Source organism: Callithrix jacchus, chromosome 2 (genome assembly GCF_049354715.1).
Source record: "Callithrix jacchus isolate 240 chromosome 2, calJac240_pri, whole genome shotgun sequence".
Classification (NCBI taxonomy): domain Eukaryota; kingdom Metazoa; phylum Chordata; class Mammalia; order Primates; family Cebidae; genus Callithrix; species Callithrix jacchus.
In genome coordinates this window covers 66,543,032-66,565,930 of record NC_133503.1, presented here as the reverse complement: position 1 = coordinate 66,565,930, position 22,899 = coordinate 66,543,032, and the positions used below count along the sequence as shown (strand labels likewise).

Sequence of the window (22,899 nt, the reverse complement as noted above, 5' to 3'; positions counted from 1 at the left end):
TTGGTCATTGCTGGTTTCTCCATTCCTAGAGACCAGAATGGTTCTCTCATTCCTAAATAGCCAGAGATTAATCATCTGACAGTTCTGGAGGCTACAAGTATGAAATGAAGGTGTCAGCAGAGTTGTTTCTTCCTGAGGGCTCCAGGGAAGGATCTGTTCCATGCCTCGCCTCCCCAGCTTTGCGTGGTTTCCTGGCAATCTTTGGGACCCTGGCTTGTAGATGAATCACCCCAATCCTCTGTCTTCATGTGTCTTTTTCTCTCTGTGTCTAATTTCCCAATTTCATAAGCACATCAGTCAGAATGGATCAGAGCCCTCCCCACTGGCCTCGGAACTTGAGTATCTCTGTCAAGACCCTACCTCCAGATAAAGTAACATTTTGAGGAACTGAGTGATGAAGTCTGGAGCGTATTTTTATGGGGGACATAATCAACCCGTAACAGACTTAGACAGCCCTGAGTCATATCGCAACTCCATGAGTTTCTAGCAAGGTGACCATGTTTACTTCCATGTCCTCAGGAGGATATGAGGGCCACTTGTTTGTTTTTGTGCAATCAAATGTAAAGGAATATTCTTCCACTACTTCTACTGAATCTTACAGTTTCAAAAACATCTGGATCCTTTGTCAAGGTATCCACAGGGTTGGTTCTTCTGAGGGTTGCGAGGAAGCATCTTGGGATTCTTATCCTCATTTTGCAGATGAAGAAAGTGAAGCTGGAAGGGTGATATGACCTGACCACGGTCTCATAGCCAGACAGCACTGGAGCTGGGATTCAGACGCAGATCTGTGTGACTCAAGGCGCAGGATCTTCTACAGCATCTTCATTATCTCTTTCAAGAGCTTACTGGTCTAAATTGTGTTGTTTTTTTCCTTTTTAATTAGTTGGACGATTTGCATAGAAGGGAGTAAATTACCAACATAGGAAGGCACATCCTCCTAATCAGATGTGTTTATTTAAGCGGCAGGGGGGAAAGCCAGCCGGTGGAGATGTCAGTGATGCTGTAGTCCTGCAGGAGACTGAGGCTGGGAGAGGGCTGCAAGGAGGCTGGAGGAGGGCAGGAGGGACACAAAGGGGCTCTATGCCAGGGTACAGGGGCATGTACCCGGCACTGGCTGCATATCAGGTTCACTACTCCCAGCATGTAACCTCTCTGAGCCTCAATTTCTTCATCTATTCAATGAAATAATAACGACAGTCATTGAAAAGCCAAGTGGTTGGTGAAGTCATCATACAATTTAAGGAACACAGGAAATTAAGCAAATTTGGGGGAATATGACAAAGGTTTTGGGGTACATGTTGAGTCTGAAGTGCCTGATGATATTCAATTAGAAATAGCCAGCAGGAAGAGGTGTGTATGGGTATGAATCTCAACAGAAAGATCAGAGCTGGAGATAGATGTTTTAGAGTTACTGGCATAGAGATTATTTTTTCATCTATTGACTTAAACATCTGTCTAGGAATTCACAGATAAATAATTGGATGATAAAAATAGGTTGTGGTAATTCTGCAGCAGAGGGATATACAGGATTCAGGAAAACTACAGTGGAGGATCCGACCTAGTTTGAGATCAGGGATGACTTCATGGAAAAAGTGATGCCTGGCCTGAGTCCTGAAGTATGAACTGGAACGTGTTTGGTGGATGAGAAAGCTTGGAGGCCAAGATGCTTTCTGGAGACAGCTCACCTATGGGAAAGCCAGGCTGAGCATCATGAGCCCAGCCATAGTTATAACCCCGGGTATGGTGCCCAGAGAGAAAATGGGTTTCATTTGTGTATTGGTCAGGGTAATTCCACTGTAATAAATAAACCCCAAAATTTCACTAATAACACTGTAAAACGTACTTTTTACTCAGGCAACAGCCCAGTGTGGGCAGTTCCATGTGGCTCTCCTCCATTCAGAGATTCAGGGATCCAGGCTCCTTCCAGCCTGAAGCTCCATTATCCCCTAAGGCCTGAGAGGCCTCAGCTTCCAGATATTTCAGGGTTGGAAAAGTTGGTGTAGAAGAGAGAATAGAGAAACACCTACCACTTGCTTAAAAATGACATCCCAGAAGTGATATACATCACTTCCATTCACATCCAAGTGGTGATTCCTAGTATGTCATCAAGCTTGAAAGCTAGAGGGGCCAAGAAAGAAAATCCCCACTAGTTATGGCCTTCCTGATAACAAATCATGACCCCATTGACAGTGAAATTTCTATCACTATCAGCATCAAAATGAGTGCCAGAGGGAACACAGGGAGCTGTACGGGGAACAATTACTTGGCTGCAACAGGGCTCAGTGGAAAAGAGTGATTTGACTGATTTGCAGAGCCTGCCATGGTGAAGACAGGAAGAGGTATAGTGCATGTCAAGCATGACGGTTGTTACTCAGATTTGCCTTCAATGCGCCCTCGCAGAGTCATGCATTAGTCCCACGTGGAGTAGGGCAAAGGTAGGGGTGCTATGGATAAAACAGAAAGAACGAAGAATCATTTTGGTTAAAACTCTGTTGGATGCTGGAGGCAAAAGCAGTTCTGCAGTGGACCCCTGATAATGGAATGAAGTTCAAAAGAAAAATACCTCCAAGGGCCAAGGTGGAAGGATCTCCTGAGCCTAGAAGTTCAAGGCTGCAGTGAATGAACTATAATCATACTGCTGCATCCCAGCCTGAGTGACAGAACAGGACCCTGTCTCTAAAATAAAATAAACTACATAAAATAAGAATGTCTTCCTCACTTGCTCCACTGGATCCCTAGGCAGCTGGAAACTGCAAGAACTCCAGGGCATCTGTGGAGCTGCCCATCAGAATCTGAGAACATCTGGGGCATCCATGGAGCTCAGAGGAGCAGCCAAGTCCAGAAGGTACACATCTGCTGGAGCACATGTGACAGTCCCTGGGAGAGTGGGCTGATGAATGAGGTTACAAGGGGGTCAGGATCCTGCATGAGCTGATGGGAGTAGTTATCTATAAGGTTTAAGGTATTGTTGTTCATAAGACCTCATTGTTACTCTAAGTGGTGAGGCCTTGGGAAACTCAGCTAAAATATAATACAACACGGCCAGGCGTTTTGTGGCTCATGCCTGTAATCCCAACACTTTGGGAGGGCAAGGCAGGCAGATCACCTGAGGCTGGAAATTCCAGACCAGCCTGACCAACATGGAGAAACCTTGTCTCTACTAAAAATACAAAATTAGCAGGGCGTGGTGGCGCATGCTAATCCCAGCTACTTGGGAGGTACAGGCAGGAGAATCCCTTGAACCTAGGAGGTGGAGATTGCATTGAGCTAAGATCACGCCATTGCACTCCAGCCTGGGCAACAAGAGTGAAACTCCATCTCAAAATAAATAAATAAATAAATAATGCAACACACTGCCCTCTCCAAAAATGTTAGCCTTCAGAAAACATGAAGTGGCTTTATATAAGTCCTTACAATTAAACACAAATGAAGACGCTACACTCTCAAACACAATGTTAGTGATTCGGAAAGTGTCCCTAGCAATATTAGAAATTATAAATGCAAAAAAACAAAACAAAACATGTATCTGAAGTGACTTCACATGTACACTAGAGATGAATGAATAAGTAAATATAATGTAAATAATAGAGACATTATTTCCCACTGTCAGAGAAAGAAATCATAAGCAAGAGGGAATCCTAGAAAAAAAAAAAAAACCCTAAGGTTTTGCATTGGAGTAAGAGGGATTAAAACACTCATGGTTGTGTGATTCGAATAGACAGACAGACAGACAGACAGACAGACAGATAGACAGATTGTACACACAGGCTAGTATACATCCATAACTTCCTAGCTCAGTATACTAAGAAAGCATGGAAGCAATGAGATCCCCGCAGCAGTGAGCACAGCTAACATCCAGAACTGGGTTTCTAAATGTCATTCCTCCATCAAAGGAACCAGGGCTCCTTGGGGACACAATTGATTCCAGGACTGAAAGGAGGAAAACACAAGATGAGCCTGGAGTACCTTGTGGTGTCAGAAAATTAGTAAATTTAAAAAAAGAAAGAGATGTGTCAAAAAGACACATGAGCTAACCTGAAAGAGCACTCAATGACAAAATCAGAAACGATTGAGCCACAAAATAAATATTGTATTGGATTATAATCCAAAGAATAAATAATTTATGAGTCTACACTAATATAAATAAATGATTGAATAAATGTGGAGATTCAATGACTCTTCCTTATAAGGGAATTCCAGTTAACAGATGTACAAGAAGTGGGGAAGATATAAAATTACTATTAGAACACTCATAATAGTAATTGCTGCAGGCAAGATCCACTGACGAACACTAAAATTAATGTGTGAAAGAAGAAACAATATTTGCACTGTCCTTACGGAACTTCCCTCATATTTTTATTAATTACAAAGAAAAAAATATATAACTTGTAATAGAGAAACCTGGCAAATACCACCCAAACCAAGGGGTCAAGGTTAACTTTGCTGGCAATAAGACATATCAATATCACATACCCCTGATATGATGTTCTAAGAAGGGCCATTGCCTGTGTGCAATTCTTCCTCCAAAACCCCTGTCTTCAGTGTGATCATGGAAGAACGTCAGGCGAATTTGAGAGAGAAGCTGCAAGGTACCTGATCAGCACATCCAAAGTGTCAAGGTGGTGAAAGACTAGATAAGGTAGGAATTGTCGCAAACCTGAAAGGACTGAGGAGACAACCAAATGTAATTCAGGGGCTTGGGTCAGATCCTGAAACAGAGAAAGCATTTTAGTGAAAAGACTGGTGAGATTTGAATAAAGTCTATAATCTCGGTGGGAGGGGGGTTGCTTGTTTTTGAGTGCATGTAAAGAATTTAATCAAAATGGTTTTGGAAAATGTGACAGAGACCTCATAACAACACTTTATTTTTAATCTTTAAAAATGACATATTTGTGCCCATCAGTGATAGACTGGGTAAAGAAAATGTGGTACATAAACACCAGGGAGTACTATGCAGCCATAAAAAGGAACAAGATCATGTCCTATACAGGGACATGGATGGAGCTGCAAGCCATTATCCTCAGCAAACTAACACAGCTACAGATAACCAAACACTGCAGGTTCTTACTTTTAAGTGGGAGCTGCACAACGAGAACCAGAGGACACAGGGAGGGGAGCAACACACACTGGGGCCTGTTTGGGGTGGGGCAGGGGGAGGGAGAGCAACAAGACAAATAGCTAATGTATGCTGGGATTAATACCTAAGTGATGGGTTGATAGGTGCAGCAAATCACCATGACACACATTTACCTATGAAACAAACCTGCACATGCTGCACATGTATCCCGGAACGTAAAATAAAATGAAAAAATTTTACAGATGATGTATTTGTGTAACTAAATGTAGCAATTAAAAACTGTGAGTAGACTGGAAGAGAATGGGGCAGGCTGTGGCTTTGTGTTGGGGAACATGCAGTAGATGACATGAGGCCGCCCTGGGAGGAAAGGGACAGGGGCCTGGAAGCTTCCTGAATGTGGACAGGAGGTAATCAATTTCTCTGTTATAGCTACTTCAAGCTCATAACCTTATTTTAACCCACAGCAACCCTATCGGTGGGGACTATATTTACAAGTAATTTCAATTTACAAATAAGAAAACTGAGGCAGAGAGATTGATCCACAGTAGCTACAAGTTGTTGAATTCCTGCTCTAGGTAAATCTTTAAACACTATGTCATAAAATTCTCACAAAATGAGGTAGAGACAATTCTTATCCCCATTTTAAAATAAGGAAATTGCGGTGTGAAGAGAGGAAGGGAACTGGCAGAGGCAAGTGCAGGAGGAGTCACACAGGGTCCCAGGGCTGCCTGCTCTCCTCCTGGGACCTCCCTGTCCCCGTCCCACCGGCCACACCCTCCATACCTGGCCCAAACCCAGCAAGGAGCTTACCAAGGGCCTGGAACTGAAAAATAAATTACATAAGCTCAGTCCACAGCCTCTAGACACCATTCCATTAGAAGGAGACAGTGAGGCAGAGACAGAAAAAGAGAGGAGACAGCAAGGAGACAGAGGAGTGGGGAGTGTCCAGAGTGTGGCACAACCATCTTTGAGGGCAACTTTGACTAATGGAACTCTAGAAACAGGTCATTTCTGACAAAAGGGCGGACTCAGATAAACAGCCTGCTGTGCTAGCCTGAGTCTGATCTATGGGAAACAGCACTGACGTTACCGTGGAAACCAGTCCTTTCCTCTCCACTGTTCAGGAGTGCTATTTTTTAAAGAGATGGTATTGTGTGCTTCCTGGAAAAATTATTGGGGATCGATTTCTTCTTCTTCCACATGACTCCCCATTTGGATTAGAATACATTGCAGGAGTTGAGGGAAGATAAATTGACAAACAGCAGTTCTGACAGGTGGTCTTTCAATTTTCCAGAAAAAAATGTGTATCTCCCTAAATACCTTCTGATCTGTTTGACCACTGGGATTACTCCGGGTGTCATCATTGCTTCTCCTCAACATGCAGCTATGGACTGCTCTTTCATCTTGCTCCTCCTCTCCCCTGGCCTGGACTTTGGGCCCAGGGGCAGAGAGTTGAATCTTGGCCTCTGGCACTGGCTTGGGGGAGACACCCCAGCAGCCTTGTGAGCAGAAGCCCTGGGCTTTCCCTCCTCCAAACCTTTACAATGCTGCTCCCATTACCTGGGAGGGTGTCTCTGTGTTGTCTTTCCTCCACCCTCCCGAATCCTTCCTGTCATAATGCAACCCGTCTTTCAAGGCCCAGTTCCAGGGCCACGTCCTTCCAGAACCCAGGCTGACACCCACACAGAACATCTGGTCTGCCTCAGAACATCTTGCCACAAGCGGGCCCAGCCCAGTCACCCTCTCTGTATAGCCTTTGTTCTGTCTTATCTTGGGGGCTCTTTAGGGAGATTCCCAGTGTTGGTGAATAGATTAAAAAGCATGCAAAAAACACAAATAGAGCTTGATCTACAAACGAAGATGCTGTTTTTAGGATCATTGCCTGGCTCCCTGGACCCTCCATTAACCAGCAGGGCTCTGTAAAACCCCACCCTGCAAAATTCAGAGATTTCCCTGACCAAACCACGTTTGGTTAAACTCTTCTAACTGATGCCACACTCCTTGGATACATTCAGGGGAAGAGTTAGGTATCTTCCTTTATTGCAATAAGGATAGAACTTGGCCCCAGAATCACTCCGAAAACAGAAATATCTGCCCCTTTCTCCTGGCCCTCTCAGTCTCCCTCTTTCTACTCATATACCCATAGCCTATTCATTCCAGAGAAGCAATAGCTTTCTTACTTTTTGAGACACTGGAGTGGCAAATCCACTTATGACAGAGTGTTTATACATGTGTTCATTAAGCCTTTAGCTGATTCTGTGTAATTGAAAGAAATGTTGGGTGTTTCTGTGCTAGCTATGCGGATCAGCCAGGTTTTGTGGGTGAAATGCCAGCTCCGATCCCTGTGCTTTCCCACTCACCATCTCCTAAAGCCAGGCTGGAAACACAAGGCTGTATGGGAGGGGGTAGGTTTGTCTGAGGCCCTGTGCTCAGCAGCCTGTGCAGCCCCAGCTGGAAGGTTCTGTGTCATCTTCCTTCTTTCTACCATCCACGGTGCATGTTCAGCCCCAACCCCTAGCACAGCAACCCACTGGAAGCCTCAGCTTCCAACTCTGCCCAAAGTCAATCCTAGTCTCTTCCTCAGACAACCTGCCACCCACATTAGAGAAGATGTGTGAGCACAAACTACAACCTACAAAGCAAGATGCAGAGATGTGTGGTCACAGTGGCATGGCACAGGGCTGAAGATCCTGGTACCAAAAGGTGTGGGCTTCAATCACAGCTCTGCTACTTACTGACTGCATGACCTCGAGCAAGCTGCTTCACCTCTCTGTTCCTCCAGTTCTTCGTCTCCAAATGGGGATGATGACCACGAAGCAGATGGCAGTGGTGCTGAAGGTGGGAGCACCTACTTCACAGAACTGGGAGGAGGGCTGTATGAACTAAGACACACAGGCATTTAATACTTGGCATGGAGCACAGGGCGTTTAAGCGTTGGCTCTTCTTCACAGTCACCATTGATACTGCGTTCTGGCTGAGAATCAGCTCATTCACTCTTATGATAGCTGCAACTTGACTTCCTGGAAAATTAACTAGAACCATGACAGTGTTGCTTGGGGTCTAATATGGAACAGAAGTAGTCTGGGGGTGCAGAGGAGTCCCACATGCCTAGGTTTGGATGCCCCCTTCCCCACTACTCTGCTACAGCCCTCGTACAGTCTCTTTTTACCCTCTGAGCCTCCACCTCTTCATCTGTCTAATGGGGTCAATGACCGCTACCTGCCAAGGTCATGCTGAGACCTAAATGAGCTAATTTAAAAAGGGGTTTTCAACATCTTCCTCCTCAGTTGTGGGTAACCACAAGTTGCATTAAGTCAATGGCACCATCACACCTTTATTTTTACATCCAACTCCATCGCCAGACTTCAGGGCCATGATTCTGTGTCATCCACTGCTGTCTTCCCCATGTTCAGCAGAGACTGGTCCTAGAAAGTGTCCCACAGGCTTCTACCACATGAAGGACGTTGAGCTGCCAGACAAGCAGCCAGGTGCACCTCTTGGTCCTTCCTTAGGACCTCAGCACCACCTCAGGCCCCAGTTGCCTGAGGATGGATGTTCCCCTGCAGCCCAATTCTAGCCCCAGCCCAACAGGACACTGTAGGGCTCACACTGCTCTCTGGGACCCCTGCCGCCAGCATCTTCCCCATCAGTATCACTGAGCAGGAGATAAAGAACATTGCAAAGGAAGGTCAAGACTCTCAGACACATCTATCTTTATTTGTTTCCTGTCAGAAAATTTCAAGAATTACACCAAAAAATACTTCAGCCTCTGCTACCTACTGACAAAAATACACCACGAAATTATAAAGCGCTCAGCAGTTTGGCTAGGGACAATTTGTTATTCTGCTTTGGATGACAAATGAATTTACAGGTGACTCAGGGTGATGGGAGGTTGGGGGAGAAGGCAGGAAAAATCAGATGAGAGAGTTTGGCAGGATAGTTTGAGCTATTCTAGTCTTATTATCCAGCTGTTGCATATGATGATTTCAGCAACATAGCAAGCCACGAAAAAATACCCTTTACCGGGCCTGTCAGAGACTCGTGAGAAAGCAGTACCACATCTCAAATAACCCATTCTCCCAGCTGGTTCTGGACCTGTGGGTCCTGGAGCTGACACCCTGCAGAACTGGCCTTCCTGAAAGATTTGTGAGAGGCAGCGGAATGCCTGATATGGTTCCAGGACACTGGGAGGCCTGGTCAAGGCTGGATGCTGCCTCCTCATCAGGAGCTTCTAGAACTCGGTAGGAGAGTTTGGACAAATGCCCCCTTTTAACACAATGAAGTAGGCAAAAGACAGTCCCATTTTTCAGCTTCCTTTAGAAATGATTTGGCATTGTGGTGGCCCCAATCTTCAGATCTCTTCCTGGCTGTCACTTGAGACTCCTGGTTGGAATCCTATTGTGTTGCTATTGTTATCAGCACTTCAGGAAACAACAAACAAACAAAAACTTAAAAGTCAGGTGCCTGTGCTTATCGCTTATGGCCTACTGTCACATGCCTGTCCCGTGCCTTCCTTCTTGCTGCTGCACCTTCCCTCCCTCCCTCTCCACCCACTGCTGTCTCATCATCATGAGCAGTATCCAGGTGTGGACCTAGAAAATGCAAGAAAAAGACAAAGAAAATCTGCCCACTCGTCAGTGTTTGCTGATGCAGAGCCCACCGTCTCAGGGTGAGCATTCAGAGCCCAGCCACGTGGGTCTGCCCAGGTCCTAGTAGAGAGGCCCAGAAAGTTTGTGCTCATCTTGCAAAATGTACCAGAGGCTGGTACATTTCACTATCGATTGTGTGCATGCTGGGCTCAGAAATGCCAAAATCAGTTCTCTCCAGCTCGGCCATTCCTAATTTCCCGTTTTCCTACCCTGCAGACCACAGGCTAACCAAATAGTCTTGGTCTGTGTCACTCACATATTCTGCACCCTTGGAGCCCCACTGAAACTACATTTTCTTATCTAAGAAGCCCACGGAGTCTGTGCTCTTCACTGCCCTTCAACATCTTCCGATGGAGTCAGTTTAATGCTTTTTGTTCATGTTCTTTGTTTCTTTCCTTTTCTGCTGTTATATTTTCCTAACAAAGAATAAGCAGTGGCTTTAAAAATATCTTACATGGGAACAATCAACACGAAACATGCCTTTGTACATGAGCCTGACTTGGGGACGAATCAACAATACCAAGGAACAAAAAGAAATATCGGTTCAGACAATTCCAGTACACACCATGTTTTTGGTGCGTTCCTCCCCCCACCCTGCCCTGCCCCACCCCGCCCCCGCCCCCATATCCCAGGAGTACAGTGTTGTCTTGTAACTGGAGCTTGGCTTAGCCAATGGGGGTCCTCCTCTCCATCCCGCCCCCCCCCCCCACATTCTGGCTGGGGCAGGCCTCTAGTGGCCCTGGGTCTTGGGCGGCTTGGGCTCATGGATGACAGCAGCTGCCGACAGCCACGGCCCGATGGCCCGGGCAGTGCTCTGCTTGGCCACGCTGTAGTGGCTGATGACTGTGTAGAAGCGGCTTCTGGAGTTGGGGTCCTGGGAGGAGTAGTAAGCATCCAGGGATGCTGGGATACAGCGTTTGTGCTGAGGAAGAAAGAGACAGCGTCAGGGGTCATTCAACAAACTGCTCCCAACCTGCCCAGAAACACAGTCACCCTGACTGAGGCACAGCTGCATCCAGCTCTTAGACATAGGGCAGGTGACAGCTCCTGACCTGGGCCTGGCATGTAGCAGCCTTCCCAAAACGAGCACCAGCACAAACACCAAAGCTCCACTTAGAAGAAGCCAGATGACCTGAACCTGATATTGACACTGATTCAAGCCAGTCTTCTCTGCATACTGATTGTCAGACTGTGGTGGATGCTGTAGGGACCCCCACAGACCCCCCTCTAGCTGGCTGATTCACCTATCCCCTGGTTGCCTCTTTGGGCCATTGCTCACAGCCAATGACTGTTTATTTCCTCCTTTATTTATTTTTTGAAATGGAGTTTTGCTCTTTTTGCCCAGACTGGAGTTCAATGGCACAATCTTGGCCCACTGCAACCTCTGCCTTCTGGGTTCAAGCGATTCTCCTACCTCAGCTTCTCAAGTAGTTGGGATTACAGGCATGTGCTACCATGCCCTGCTACATTTTTTGTATTTTTTTTTATAGAGATGGGGTTTCACCATGTTGGTTAGCTGGTCTTGAACTCCAGACCTCAGGTGAGCCACCTGCCTTGGCCTCCCAAAGTGCTGGGATTATAGGCATGAGCCACCATGCCCGGCCTAGTTCCTCCATTTTATACTCACATCTCTTTTCTCTTATATCAAAAGTCATGGTTCCTAACAACATTAATATAATGGTATATTTGCATTATCCTACAATATATATAGAACAGTCATAAAATAGCACCAATATTACTACTAAGAGGTAATGAACCTGGGGACTACATACGAACTTGGAGGTTTTCTGCAGCTCTGTGTGTCCTTAGATTACACTTCACTGAAGGTGTGAGGTCCAAATGCTGTCATCTACAGCCAGTTGAAAGATTTATTTTCTTTGCATGTTTATGTCCTTAACTTGATATAGAGCTAGGTTCTTTAAACAATGAACCTCTTCTTTTTTCTCATTTATTTATTTGTACATATGTCAAACATTTACATATTTCAAGGGCAAATATTTAGGAAGATAGATCCAGAGAAGCCTTGCATCCATCCCTGGCCCTCCACTCTGTTCCCTCCCTTCCTCCTGAGGAATCATTTTTACTAATTTTTTAAATTTATACTTCCTGAATTTCTTTCAATAAGCAAATAGCTTTCACCTCCCCTTTTCCCACACACAAGCAGGACCTTCCTTCTTTCATTCAGCCTTACTATCTTAGAAAGTGTTCTCTGTCCATGGATACAGGCCTCCCTTAGTTATTTTCCCAGTTGTAGTGAAGTCCACTGTGTGGATATGTCACCGTTTATTCAACTGTTCCCATTGTTTCAAGTTTTCCAGAGCGTCAGCTGCTGACCACGTGGAGTGTAATCTAGGAAGTCAGATCCAAACTCCCTCCGTGAAAGTCTAGGAAGTCAGACTACACTCTCGGTGGAGTGTATTTGGTAGTCTCCAGGTTCATTACCTCTTAGTAGCAGTAATATTGGTGCTATTTTGTGGCTGATATATATATATATAGTAGGATAATGCAAATGCATCATTACAAGAACGTTGTTAGGAGCCAAGACTTTTGATATAAGAGAAAAGAGACGTAAGTATAAAATGGAGTAAATAGACATCACTGGCTGTGAGCAATGACCCAGAGAGGCAACCAGGGGATAAGTGAGTCAGTCAGCTAGAGGCGGTCACATTGGAGTGCAGTCTAGGTAGTGCGGAACTGAAGGACACATATTTTCAGGCTGGCACACTTCCCATTTGATCTCCCCACATAGAAACATCATCATTGCCATGTCTTGGAAATCCTTTTAACTAAACACTCTCTTTGTGTAATTCCTCATATGTGAAATGGGAGCCAAAGAAACTTTATTTCTCAGAGTGGTTGTGCAGCCCAACTGAGACAATGTTTAAGGCAACATCTAGGAAATGGTCTGATGAGATACAAATGGTAATTATAAATATTAGTAGTTATCAGCTCTGTTAGCTCTGAAACAGACTCTGGCTTTATTGGAGCCAACATTTGTTGGGAGCTCGTTATCTAATAGGTCCTTTGTTAACTGATTTTACTTAAATTATCTCTTTAAGGCCTCCCAAAAATCCTGGGAGCAGGCATTATCAGCCCCCATTTTGCACGTGAGAAAATGAAGTTCAGAGGGACAAGGACACTCCCAGAGCCAGAGGTCATACAGTAGGTTTCGTTCTTTCAGAGAAGGAGTTTAATCAGGGGAGGGGCCCAGCTGTGATACTTGGAGACAGCTTCAAAGAACCTCAGAAGTACCAGACCTGCCTTCACAGCTCTGGAGGGCCTTCACTGCAAGGGTAAGCAAACAGCTGTCGAGCCAGGAAGACCCGTGTCAAGCTGAGGTTTCCCAAGATGGAACAGTCCATGTCAAGAGGTAGTGAGCTTCCCTCACTGCTGGTGTGCTGTCGAAGCTGAACCACCTCCTGACTCTGGAAAGCACCATCCTGGAGGAGGAATTCTACTGCATACTGGAGACACTCCCTCACTAAAACTTGGAAACTCCTTGCCAAACACATATTACATTTTAAATAGTCAGTAGGGAGGTTGTCATAACCAGAATTTGAACACCAGTGAAAAGAAGACATTGATCAACCCTCTAACTGAACTTGAGAGTGACCTGGGGCTACCCAACCATCTCTTACCTTATAGACAAATCCCTCTGGGCAGCTGTGGTCGTAGGTGAAGGCTTTGTAAACCACCAGGAACACAATGCAGGCAAGGAAAGCTAGGGCCAGGCTGACAAGGATGGTGACCTGCAGGAACACAAAATTGAGACTCTGCACACCTTTAGCCCCTGCATGCAGCCTTCAAAACCTGGAACTGGCAGGCAGCATGGTGTGCTAGAAAGGGGGACAGACCCAAGGAACTGGCTTTGTTTTGGCTTTGTTGCTAACTTGCAGTCTTAGGCAAGTCACCTGTGCTGTTTCAGCCTCAGTTTCCCCCTTCTTCAGGATAATCTCTGAAGCTCCTTATTTTTGAGATGGAGTCTTGCTCTGTCACCCAGACTGGAATGCAGTGGCATGATCTCAGCTTACTTAAACCTCCACCTCCCAGGTTCAAGCACTTCTCCCTACTTCAGCCTTCCGAGTAGCTGGGATTACAGGCACCTGCCACCACACCCAGCTAATTTCTGCATGTTTTAGTAGAGACAGGGTTTCGCCATGTTGGTCAGGCTGGTCTTAAACTCCTGACCTCAGGTTGTCTGCCCACCTTGGCCTCCCAAAGTGCTGGGATTACAGGCATGAGCCGCTGCGCTTGGCCACTCCTTTCTGATTTCAAATATGATTTTCCCCTCATTTTACTTTTCCTGCTAACTCTGTGGGCTGTGGGGGGCTGATCATTTAGCCGTCACTTCCAGTGCTTCCTGCTTTCCATCCCGCCTTCCCCTACCACTGGTGCATTCCAACCTTGGACATCAACTGCTTCTTTGTCCCTGCTTGGACATCTGATACACACCTTCAACACATTTCCAAACCAAATTCCCATTCTCCTCCCAACCCAAACCTGCTCCGCCTGCATTCTTCTTCATCTCAGAAAAGGTCAGCTTCACCTTTACAGTCACTCAGGCCAAATAGCTCAGGCATCCTTGACTCCCTTTTTCTTACACACCACATCCAATCTACCAGAAGAAACCATCATTTCTGCCTTCAAACACACCCATAATCTGACCACTTCTTACCACCTCAATAATTTCCAACTTGGGTGCAAGCCATCATCATCTCTCACCTGCACCGTCTAACAGGCTTCTAACTAGTGACGACTTTCTCGCTTTCTTGTCCTCTGGGATATATTCGGCACACAGTAATCAAAGAGAGCTTTGTAAAAATCGAAAACAAAGCAGGGGCCAGGCGCAGTGGCTCATGCCTGTAATCCCAGCAATTTGGGAGGCTGAGGAGGGCAGATCACTTGAGGTCAGGAGTAAATGACCAGCCTGGCCAACATAGTTAAACCCCATCTCTACTAAAAATACCAAAAAAATCAAAAAATAAAAATAGCTGAAGATGGTGGCAGGCACCTATAATCCCAGCCACTCAAAGGGTTAAGGCAGGATAATTGCTTGAACCTGGGAGGTGGAGGCTGCAGTGAGCTGAGATCATGCCACTGCACTCCAGCCTGGGTGACAGAGTGAGACTTCGTCTCAATAAATAAATAGATAAATAAAACAAAGCATGGCCCTTTTCTGCTTGAAAGCATGTAGTGGTCTCCAGCTCATTCAGAGCATAAACCCAGTTCCTATCCACTACCTGAAAGCAAACTTAAAAAAAGAATACAACCCAAACAAAGTGGGGTCACCATCAGGATTCATCTGAAAGCAGTAACTGGCTAACTTCAGAGGCACCTCTAGGCTTGCACTGATCCCGTCCCTCCACCTCTGTACAAGGGGGCAGGGAAGCTCCTGTGATACTGAGGCATCTAATATTACAAGCAGAATTTCTGTGTGTGTCATTTTTTAAAGCTGATGACCCTTTCAGTCAGTTGGCCTATAAATATAGTAGGATTCTTCTCATGGAAAAAGGTTCCTTTTGATTCAGAAAAAGAATAAAATTAACTTTGGGAGTGCTCATGCCATCTCTTTGCCACCCCAGGGCACGTTTATAAGGACAGGAGTCTATATTGCTTCAAAACTTTGGAGTTGCTTGTTGGCAGTTTTAAATACTGGATGGGAAGAACTTGAAAAGGAAAAGAGGAAGATGGACATGGGGAGGATTCTGTCCAAATCCCATGGGCAAACACTGTCCTTGAGCAATTCCTCATGAGTGTGTGTATGAATTTTTAGGACAACACCATGTAACATTCAGTTTTAAGCTACTGTTGACACAGTGTGCTGTCCATTCTCTCCATTACCTGGAGCCAGTAGTTGAAGCCTGTTGCACGTTCATCAGCCTCCTGCTCTGGATTGGAGTGAGAACAGTATGGGGTGAGATGATGCAGAGATCAGTCCAATATCACCCAGGCAAGAGGTGGAGCCAAAGTGGAGAAACCAACAGAAGCTGGACTTACAGTAAGAGATACCCTGAAGACACATAGGCACCCTAGGAACCTTCTATCTGAATAGTACAGGAAAGGGGACCACCCAAGACCACTACTCACCAATGCTGAGGACCTAGGAATATGTGATCAACATGTGTTTGGAGTAGAGAGATAAAGTAATTTAAAATTCCCAGATTTCCCAAGAGCCCAAATTTCCATCCACGAATGAATAACTAAACAAATTGTTGTCTATCCATGCAATGGAATGTTATTCAGCCATGAAAGGGAGTGAAGGACCAGCTGCAGATGCAAACAGCCCTTCCAAATATGACGCTGAGCCAAAGAACCCAGATGCCAATGGCCACATGTCATGTGATTCCATCTGATGAGATACCCAGAACAGGGAAAGGCACAGAAACTGGAGGCCACTAGGACTAGGGAGTCTGGGGCAATGGGAAATGACTGATAAGGAGCATTGGATTTCCTTTTGGGGTGATGAACATGTTTTGAAACTAGACAGAGGTGATGGTTGTACAACATTATGAATGCACTAAATGCCACTGAACTGTACACTTTAAAGTCATTAAGTTTATGTTATGTGAGGTTTATCTTATTTTCTTAAAACAAATTCTCAGAGTTCAGGGAGCAGCCTGGCATCTGCAGCTCTGCACTGGGGGCAGGGAGCCAATTTCCTAAGTGGTAACTCTTTCTGTTAAAGGGACATTAAAATCCTGCTGCCATCCCTTCCCTGAGCGCACCTGGGCCCAGCTAAGAGAGCTGCCTATGAGAGATGGGGACACCTAGTCACAGGCTCATCCACAACTACAGTGCAGCTGCAGAGCTCGTGCATGGGCAGGAGGGAGTTCAGAGCCTCAACCCCAGCCTGCCATTGCCTCTAGCCTGATGCAGGGTCTGAGGGAGCCCCTAGAAAGCCTCCCATCAGAATGACCATGTGCAAACCCCAACCCTTGCCTAGGCAGAGTCCCAGACCTCTTGGAAGACTCAGGAGCTGGGCAAGACGTCCCAACCTAGGTATGGACATGCCCAGACAGGGCTGGATGTGGCTGCTGGTCAGCAGCAGGTTAGTAAAGGGCTGCTAGGAGCTGGTGCAGGACCCAGCAAGCCTGCCTGTGGGACAGGTTCCCTTCCAGGGCGGGCTCTTCCACTGCTAACATCCCCTGAGTTAAGAAATCCTGGCCTGGTGCGGTGGCTCACACCTGTAATCCCAGCACGTTGGGAGGCCAAGGCAGGCAGATCATAAGGTCAGGAGATAGAGAACATCTTGGCCAAAATGGTGAAACCCCATCTCTACTAAAAATACAAAAATCAGCCAGGCATGGTGGCGCACCTATAGTCCCAGCTACTCTGGAGACTGAGGCAGGAGAACCCAGGAAGTGGAGATTGCAGTGAGCTGAGATCGCACCACTGCACTGAAGCCTGGGCAACAGAGCAAGAATCTATCCCCCCCAAAAAAGAAAAGAAAAGAAATCCCAAATAGAAACTGCAGGGGCTGATTCACCGAAGCGCCACCAAGGCTAGAGACCATGAGCACAGAGCAGGCCTCCAGCAAGTGTTTTTGGAAAAAGAAAAGGGAGGGAAGGAGGTCCCTTTTAGGTAGTGATTTCAAACCCTGCTTCACATTAGAAGCAGCTGAGGAGCTAGGAAATGCTGATGCTTAGGTTTCCACCACCCTCATGGATTCTAATTCCATGGGTCCAAGACAAGCCTCCCCAGGTAATTACAATGTGCAATCAGGAAGAGAACCACTGCTCCAGTAGGACTGCCTGTGAGTGGTTCTCAAGAAGCTGCGCATGTTAAAATTCCCTGGGATTCGGATGTTTCAAATGATCCTGGTGCTCTAGCCCCACCTCAAACCAATTACAACAGAATCTCTGGGGGAGCAGTCCAGGCAGGTGGTCCCCACATGCAAGCAGTACTGTGTACTGACACTTGCCAGGTGTCCTCTGTGACTGTCAGAGTCAAGGGTCTAATGCTGACTGGTTGCCACAGGTGCAGCCCAGCCCATGGGATTCGGCCCAAGCAGGGCCAACTTCCGCCAGGCTGAATCACCTGTTCCATGACCCCAGAATTAGGCTGAATGGAGGCTGTTCTAGCTGACAGAGAGTTTGTCTCCCTGTCCTGAATTTTTGTAAGTTCTGCAACTAAAGGCCAACCATTTCGTGAGTCTGCGGAGGTCAGAAAGTACATTGTGGCCAATCAGGCACAGGCTCTCTCTTGAGGCCTCACAGTCTACAGGGGGAGAGAGAGATGGACGGATGGATGCAGGCACTTGCAGAGCAGAGGCAACACCATGACGGAGGCCATCAGCACAGGGGGCTTCTGGACCTAACCAACCTGGGGGTGGGAGTATCAGGGATGTCCTCCTGGAGGATGTGACATCAGAAGTGACATCATTGAAGTACATTAGGATTGCGGGGGATGAAGGCTCTGAGCAGAGGAAATGGCATCAGCCATGGACCGAACAAGAAGAGCACTCAGGCTGTTCTGGAGACATCATAGGCCTTGGCATGGCTGGCCCAAGGGGTGTAAGTGATGGGGAAGCCTGGGGGTCTGGGCAGGGGGCAGAGAACACATTACACTTGGACTTGATCTCAAGGACAACAGGGAGCCAGTGACGGTTCTAAGCAGGGAAGCAACAGGGTCAGAATTATGTTTCAGAGGGATGTCTCTGGGGCAACAGGAGGCAGGTTGCGGGGGGAAGGCTGAAGGCAAGGAGGCCAGTGGGAAGGCTGATATAGTACGGCATGTCCCAGGTACTGAGGTCAGATGGGGCAGTGGGGTGGAGTCAATGGCCTAAGACAGCTTCAGAGGTGAACACAGCACCGTGAGACAAGAGGAGGAAGAGCCAGGTCAGGTGGGCGAGTTCCACATGCAAGCTTTCTGGATTCTGGATCAGAGCTGGCAATGGTTGCTGGGGTGGGGCAGGAGCTGGAGAGTCCTGGTTTAGTTCCAGGATGAGATTTCCTACAGGCAGGTTTCAGTTCTGCGAGGCAGCCTGCTGAAACCTGGTCTCCCCATTTCTGGTAGATTTGTGAAATTCAGAGGCCCCATGTGCCTGATCCCTGCAATAAAGCTCCACCGTGCAGGACCAGCCTAAGAGGGCCGGGGAGAGAAACTCCCACTTCCCCGCAAAGTACCTCTGAACATGAAAGCCGGATTCCACATCAATATTTATTGACTCGGTTTATATAACCTCTATCCTCAGGGACGTTCTAAAGCCCTTGGTTTCACCTCTTGAATTTAACAACCTGAGCCTCACAATAAACAGCTCGCTAGTTCTCCAGCGCTAGACTGGAGGGTTTCCTCACTACAGAATCACACTCTCTCTGTACCCATCTCCCCTCATTCCACTCACTCAGCCACTCATCATCCACTCAGTGCAAGTCTATTAAAGGACCTACTGTGAGCCGGACACTGTGCACAGTCATTGCCTCAAGGAGCTCACAGAAGGGAGAGAGTCAGATATTCAATGAGCAAATCACCAAACAATCACAAAGCAAGCACTGAGTGTGGTCTGAACAGAGCACACAAGGGAGCCCTTTGATGGGATGGTCCTGAAAGCGAGAGGGGACTGGGCTCCAGGCAATCCCGGGCCAGAGCACTGCAGCATTCCCAGCTTCCCAGAGATCCTACAAGGAAGAGGAGCTCGAGGTTCCAGAGGGCCTGGAAGGAGCAGTCTGGCTGTGACAGAGGGGACAAGGAGGAGAGAGTGCTGAGATGAAGCTGGAAGGAAGGCAGGGGCCAGCCCTGTAGGGCTTTAGAGGCCAATATCACCCTTGTCCTGCCCAAGAGAGGAGCTCCCCACAGAGGCAGCCCTGGCCCCCCTCAGCCACCCTCCAGCCTCATGTGCCTCTCCCCACTGGCTCACACTGTCCCCTCCAGCCCCTGAGAGCTCCTGCAGTTGCTTCTCCAGACCTGGAGCCCCCATGTACCCTTCCTCAGCAAGGAGAACACCTCCTTGGCATTCAGCTCCAGCCCTGAACCCCCAATCTGTAGATGGAGCCTGCTTCAGCTCCTCCTTTACCACAGCATACTGCGTCCCCATTACCCCTCATGCCTCCCAGCCACCTTCTGCTAGGAAGGCTTCGGGCAGCAAATGAGTGGCACCCTTTTCTCTGTGCCCGGCACAGTGGCCCATACGAAGTGGGGACCAGAAACATTTCCTGAACTGCAGTGTTGAGTTGAATTAGGACCAGAGAGAGACAGACACACACACACAGACACACACACAGAGAGACACTCATACACACACAGAGACACACACACACACAGAGAAAGGCATACACACACAGAGACACACACACACACACACAGAGAAAGGCACACACAGACACACGCACAGAGACACACACACAGTAACACACACACAGTTATATACACACGGAGAAAGACACACACACCCAGACATACACACACACAGCTTCCCCCAGACATCCACAGACAGACAGACATGCAACCTGGCCCAAACAGCGCCATGTGCAGCTGGAGTGGCGCACTAAGCACCTGCATGTCTTCTCCTGTTCTTTTCCCTCTCCTCAACCACGCCCACCACCAACTCCATACATGCGCCCAACGAAAAACCTTAACCTTGAGAAGAATCAGGGTTTGGGTTAGTACCCAAGATTCCTCTTTAGGCTTGTGAGATTCGAGAGAAAAGAGAGGAAGAATTCAAAATAGAGCACGGAGTTGGCGACTCTGGCAAAGGTATGCTGGGACTACAGTCACAGCGACCACTGCCCCACGACCCTCACTCCATCTAATCACAGTGGCAGGAGTCATAACAATCCTAACAGATGCTGAGAGTGATTGGGAATGCAGTGTACACCATCATCACAATCATATGAGGTAGAATTATTATCTCCATTTTGCTGATAGAAAAAGTGAGGCTCTGAGAGGTGAAATGACTTGCCCAAGTTTCCCCAGTTGGTAAAAGGTAAGTCCAGAAAAGGCACCAAGGTGTCTCATGGGCACCTTGACCTCATCACATCCATGACCAGCCTCAGCGTCTGACCCTCATCGGTGGCAGGAGGCAGCACTGCCCACCACATCTGGGGCCTGACTCAGCAACAAGCCCTGCCTCCTCTTCTCCCCCAGAGCTGTGCCTAGTCAGACAGCAGCTCTGGCAGCTTCTGCCTCTGACATGGCTTATTTACCTCCCCCTGTCCCCGTCTTCATCATAAGCCCTCCAGTCAAACAACCATCACCTCTCCCCTGGGTGCAGCAGGCTCCTGGCTGCCCCTGGGCTTCCAGCCTCTAGGCTTCCGGTCCACCCTAGACTCTCCAACAAGCCATCTTGGTCACACTGCCTCCCTGATGAACGAACCACCACCACACCTGCAGGATCAGAGTTCATCTCCTTGGCAGAGCAGACAAGGCACTTCTGGATTTAACCTCCATTCCCCTTTCAGCCCCAACCCTGGCCCTCCCAGCTCCAGACACCCTAGTTTCCCCCACCCCCATGATCTTGCAGCTGCTGGTCTCTGCCTAGAATGCCAGTTTCCACTCCCCACCCTGTCAAGTCCCTGCTCACCCTACACTCAGCTCAACTATCTCCTCCTCCCCAAAGTCTTCCCCAAAAGTCCTCAGGCAATTTTGAGCCGCTACCCTGTCTGATCACAGCTCTTCCAGACACTTCTCGTAGGCCACCTGTAATTAACCTCACCTGTGGGTAAGGTTAATATTACCCACAGTGTGGGGTAATACTTCCCACTTCCGTGTACTGGGCACTGATCATGCCAGGTACTGTTCTTGGCACTGCACAGGGATTTGCTCTTGCTAACCCTACAACAGTCCTATGAGGTACATGCTACTGTATCTTCAATTTTAAGATGAGAAGACTAAGGCACAGAGAGGTTGCATAATTTTCTCAAGGTCACACAGCTCATTAAGTAATCCAGTCAGGCATCTGGTTTTATGTAGGATGGCCTGGGCTCTTAGCCTTTGCTATGCTCCTCACAAAGCTTGGGCTGAGATACTTATTTATTCACTAAATATTAACTGAGCGCTTACAGTGGGTCAGAGATAATTGCACCCATTGGGCACACAAAGAGCACAGAGGCATCCCTGCTCAAGTGAAGCCTGCCTTTAATCTTTTGAGTGAGTTTCCTTTTCTGTCAAAGGGGAATTGTAACAACATCTGCCTCTTAGAGTTCTGAGGGTTACATGGGATAATGTATGTGGGGCCTGATAGTGGGTTGAGTGGTGGCCCCCGAAATATATGCCCACACCAAATCTCCAGAACCTGTCAATGTGATCTTATTCGGAAAGGGAACCTTGCAGATGTAATGAAGTTAAGAATCTTGAGAAGAAATCATCCTGGATTATGCAGGTAGGCCCTTAATTCAAGCAGCACCCTTGTGAGAGACAAGCATAGGGAGACAGACCCACAGAGAGAAAAGAAGCCACATGAAACGGGAGGCGGGATTTGAGTGATGCATCCAGAAGCCTGGGAACGCCTGCACTCACCACAAGCCAGAAGAGGCAAGGAGAGACTCTTCCCTGGAGACTTCAGAGGAAATATGGCCCTGCTAACACCTCAGTTGTTTACATCTGACATCCTGAACTGTGAGAGAACAAGTTTCTGTTGTATTAAGCCACACAGTTTATGGCCATTTGTTTTGGCAGCTCCAGGAAATGAATATAGCGTCCTCCCACAGTGCCTGGTGTACGTGCAACAAATATGGGCTCCTCTGTTCCCCCACATTGTCTGACATGCTCCTCAGCATGGACTTCAAAAGCTCCAACCACTCAGAAGAACTGTCATATGAACTGCTCTTGCATATCTTTTCAGCCAGTCTCCCCTTCGTGAACTCCTAGTCATGCTTGAAAACCCAACTCACCATGTCACTTCCTCTGAGAAGCCTTCCTTTGCCTATTTGTGCTTTCACCTACACTTTGTGCATCCATCTACCACTTAGCACTCAGCCCACTGGATCTCAGTTGTTCATTGTGTGCATTACATGGACAGGGACCAAATCTTATTCCCAACTTGCAACTCATGACCTAGCATGGGATAGGGGAGAGGCTAATTAATTCCCTAGCCCACACCTTATCCGCATTTTTGGTACAAAGCACTGGCTGCAGTGAGTTTTCAGGACCCATCTTAACTGTTCTATAGCTTGACAGGGTGACTGAAGGGAAGGGAAAAACCCAGTTGGATGAAATCACTGCATGCAGTCTGATGCT

The 22,899-nt window shown here is 47.3% G+C and overlaps 1 protein-coding gene across 1 annotated transcript in view; it reads right to left on the bottom strand.

Annotated features, from left to right (window-relative positions):
• Positions 1-8,773: 8,773 nt before the first annotated feature.
• The window catches only part of NSG2 (neuronal vesicle trafficking associated 2), a 70,294-nt gene continuing 56,168 nt past the window's right edge, over positions 8,774-22,899 (bottom strand). The window contains exons 4-5 of the mRNA XM_002744559.5: positions 13,365-13,475; positions 8,774-10,648 (exon numbers count right to left, since the gene is read on the bottom strand). Coding sequence (XP_002744605.1) covers positions 10,457-10,648; positions 13,365-13,475 — 303 coding nt within the window. The 3' untranslated portion in view covers positions 8,774-10,456. The remainder of the gene's footprint in view (positions 10,649-13,364; positions 13,476-22,899) is intronic.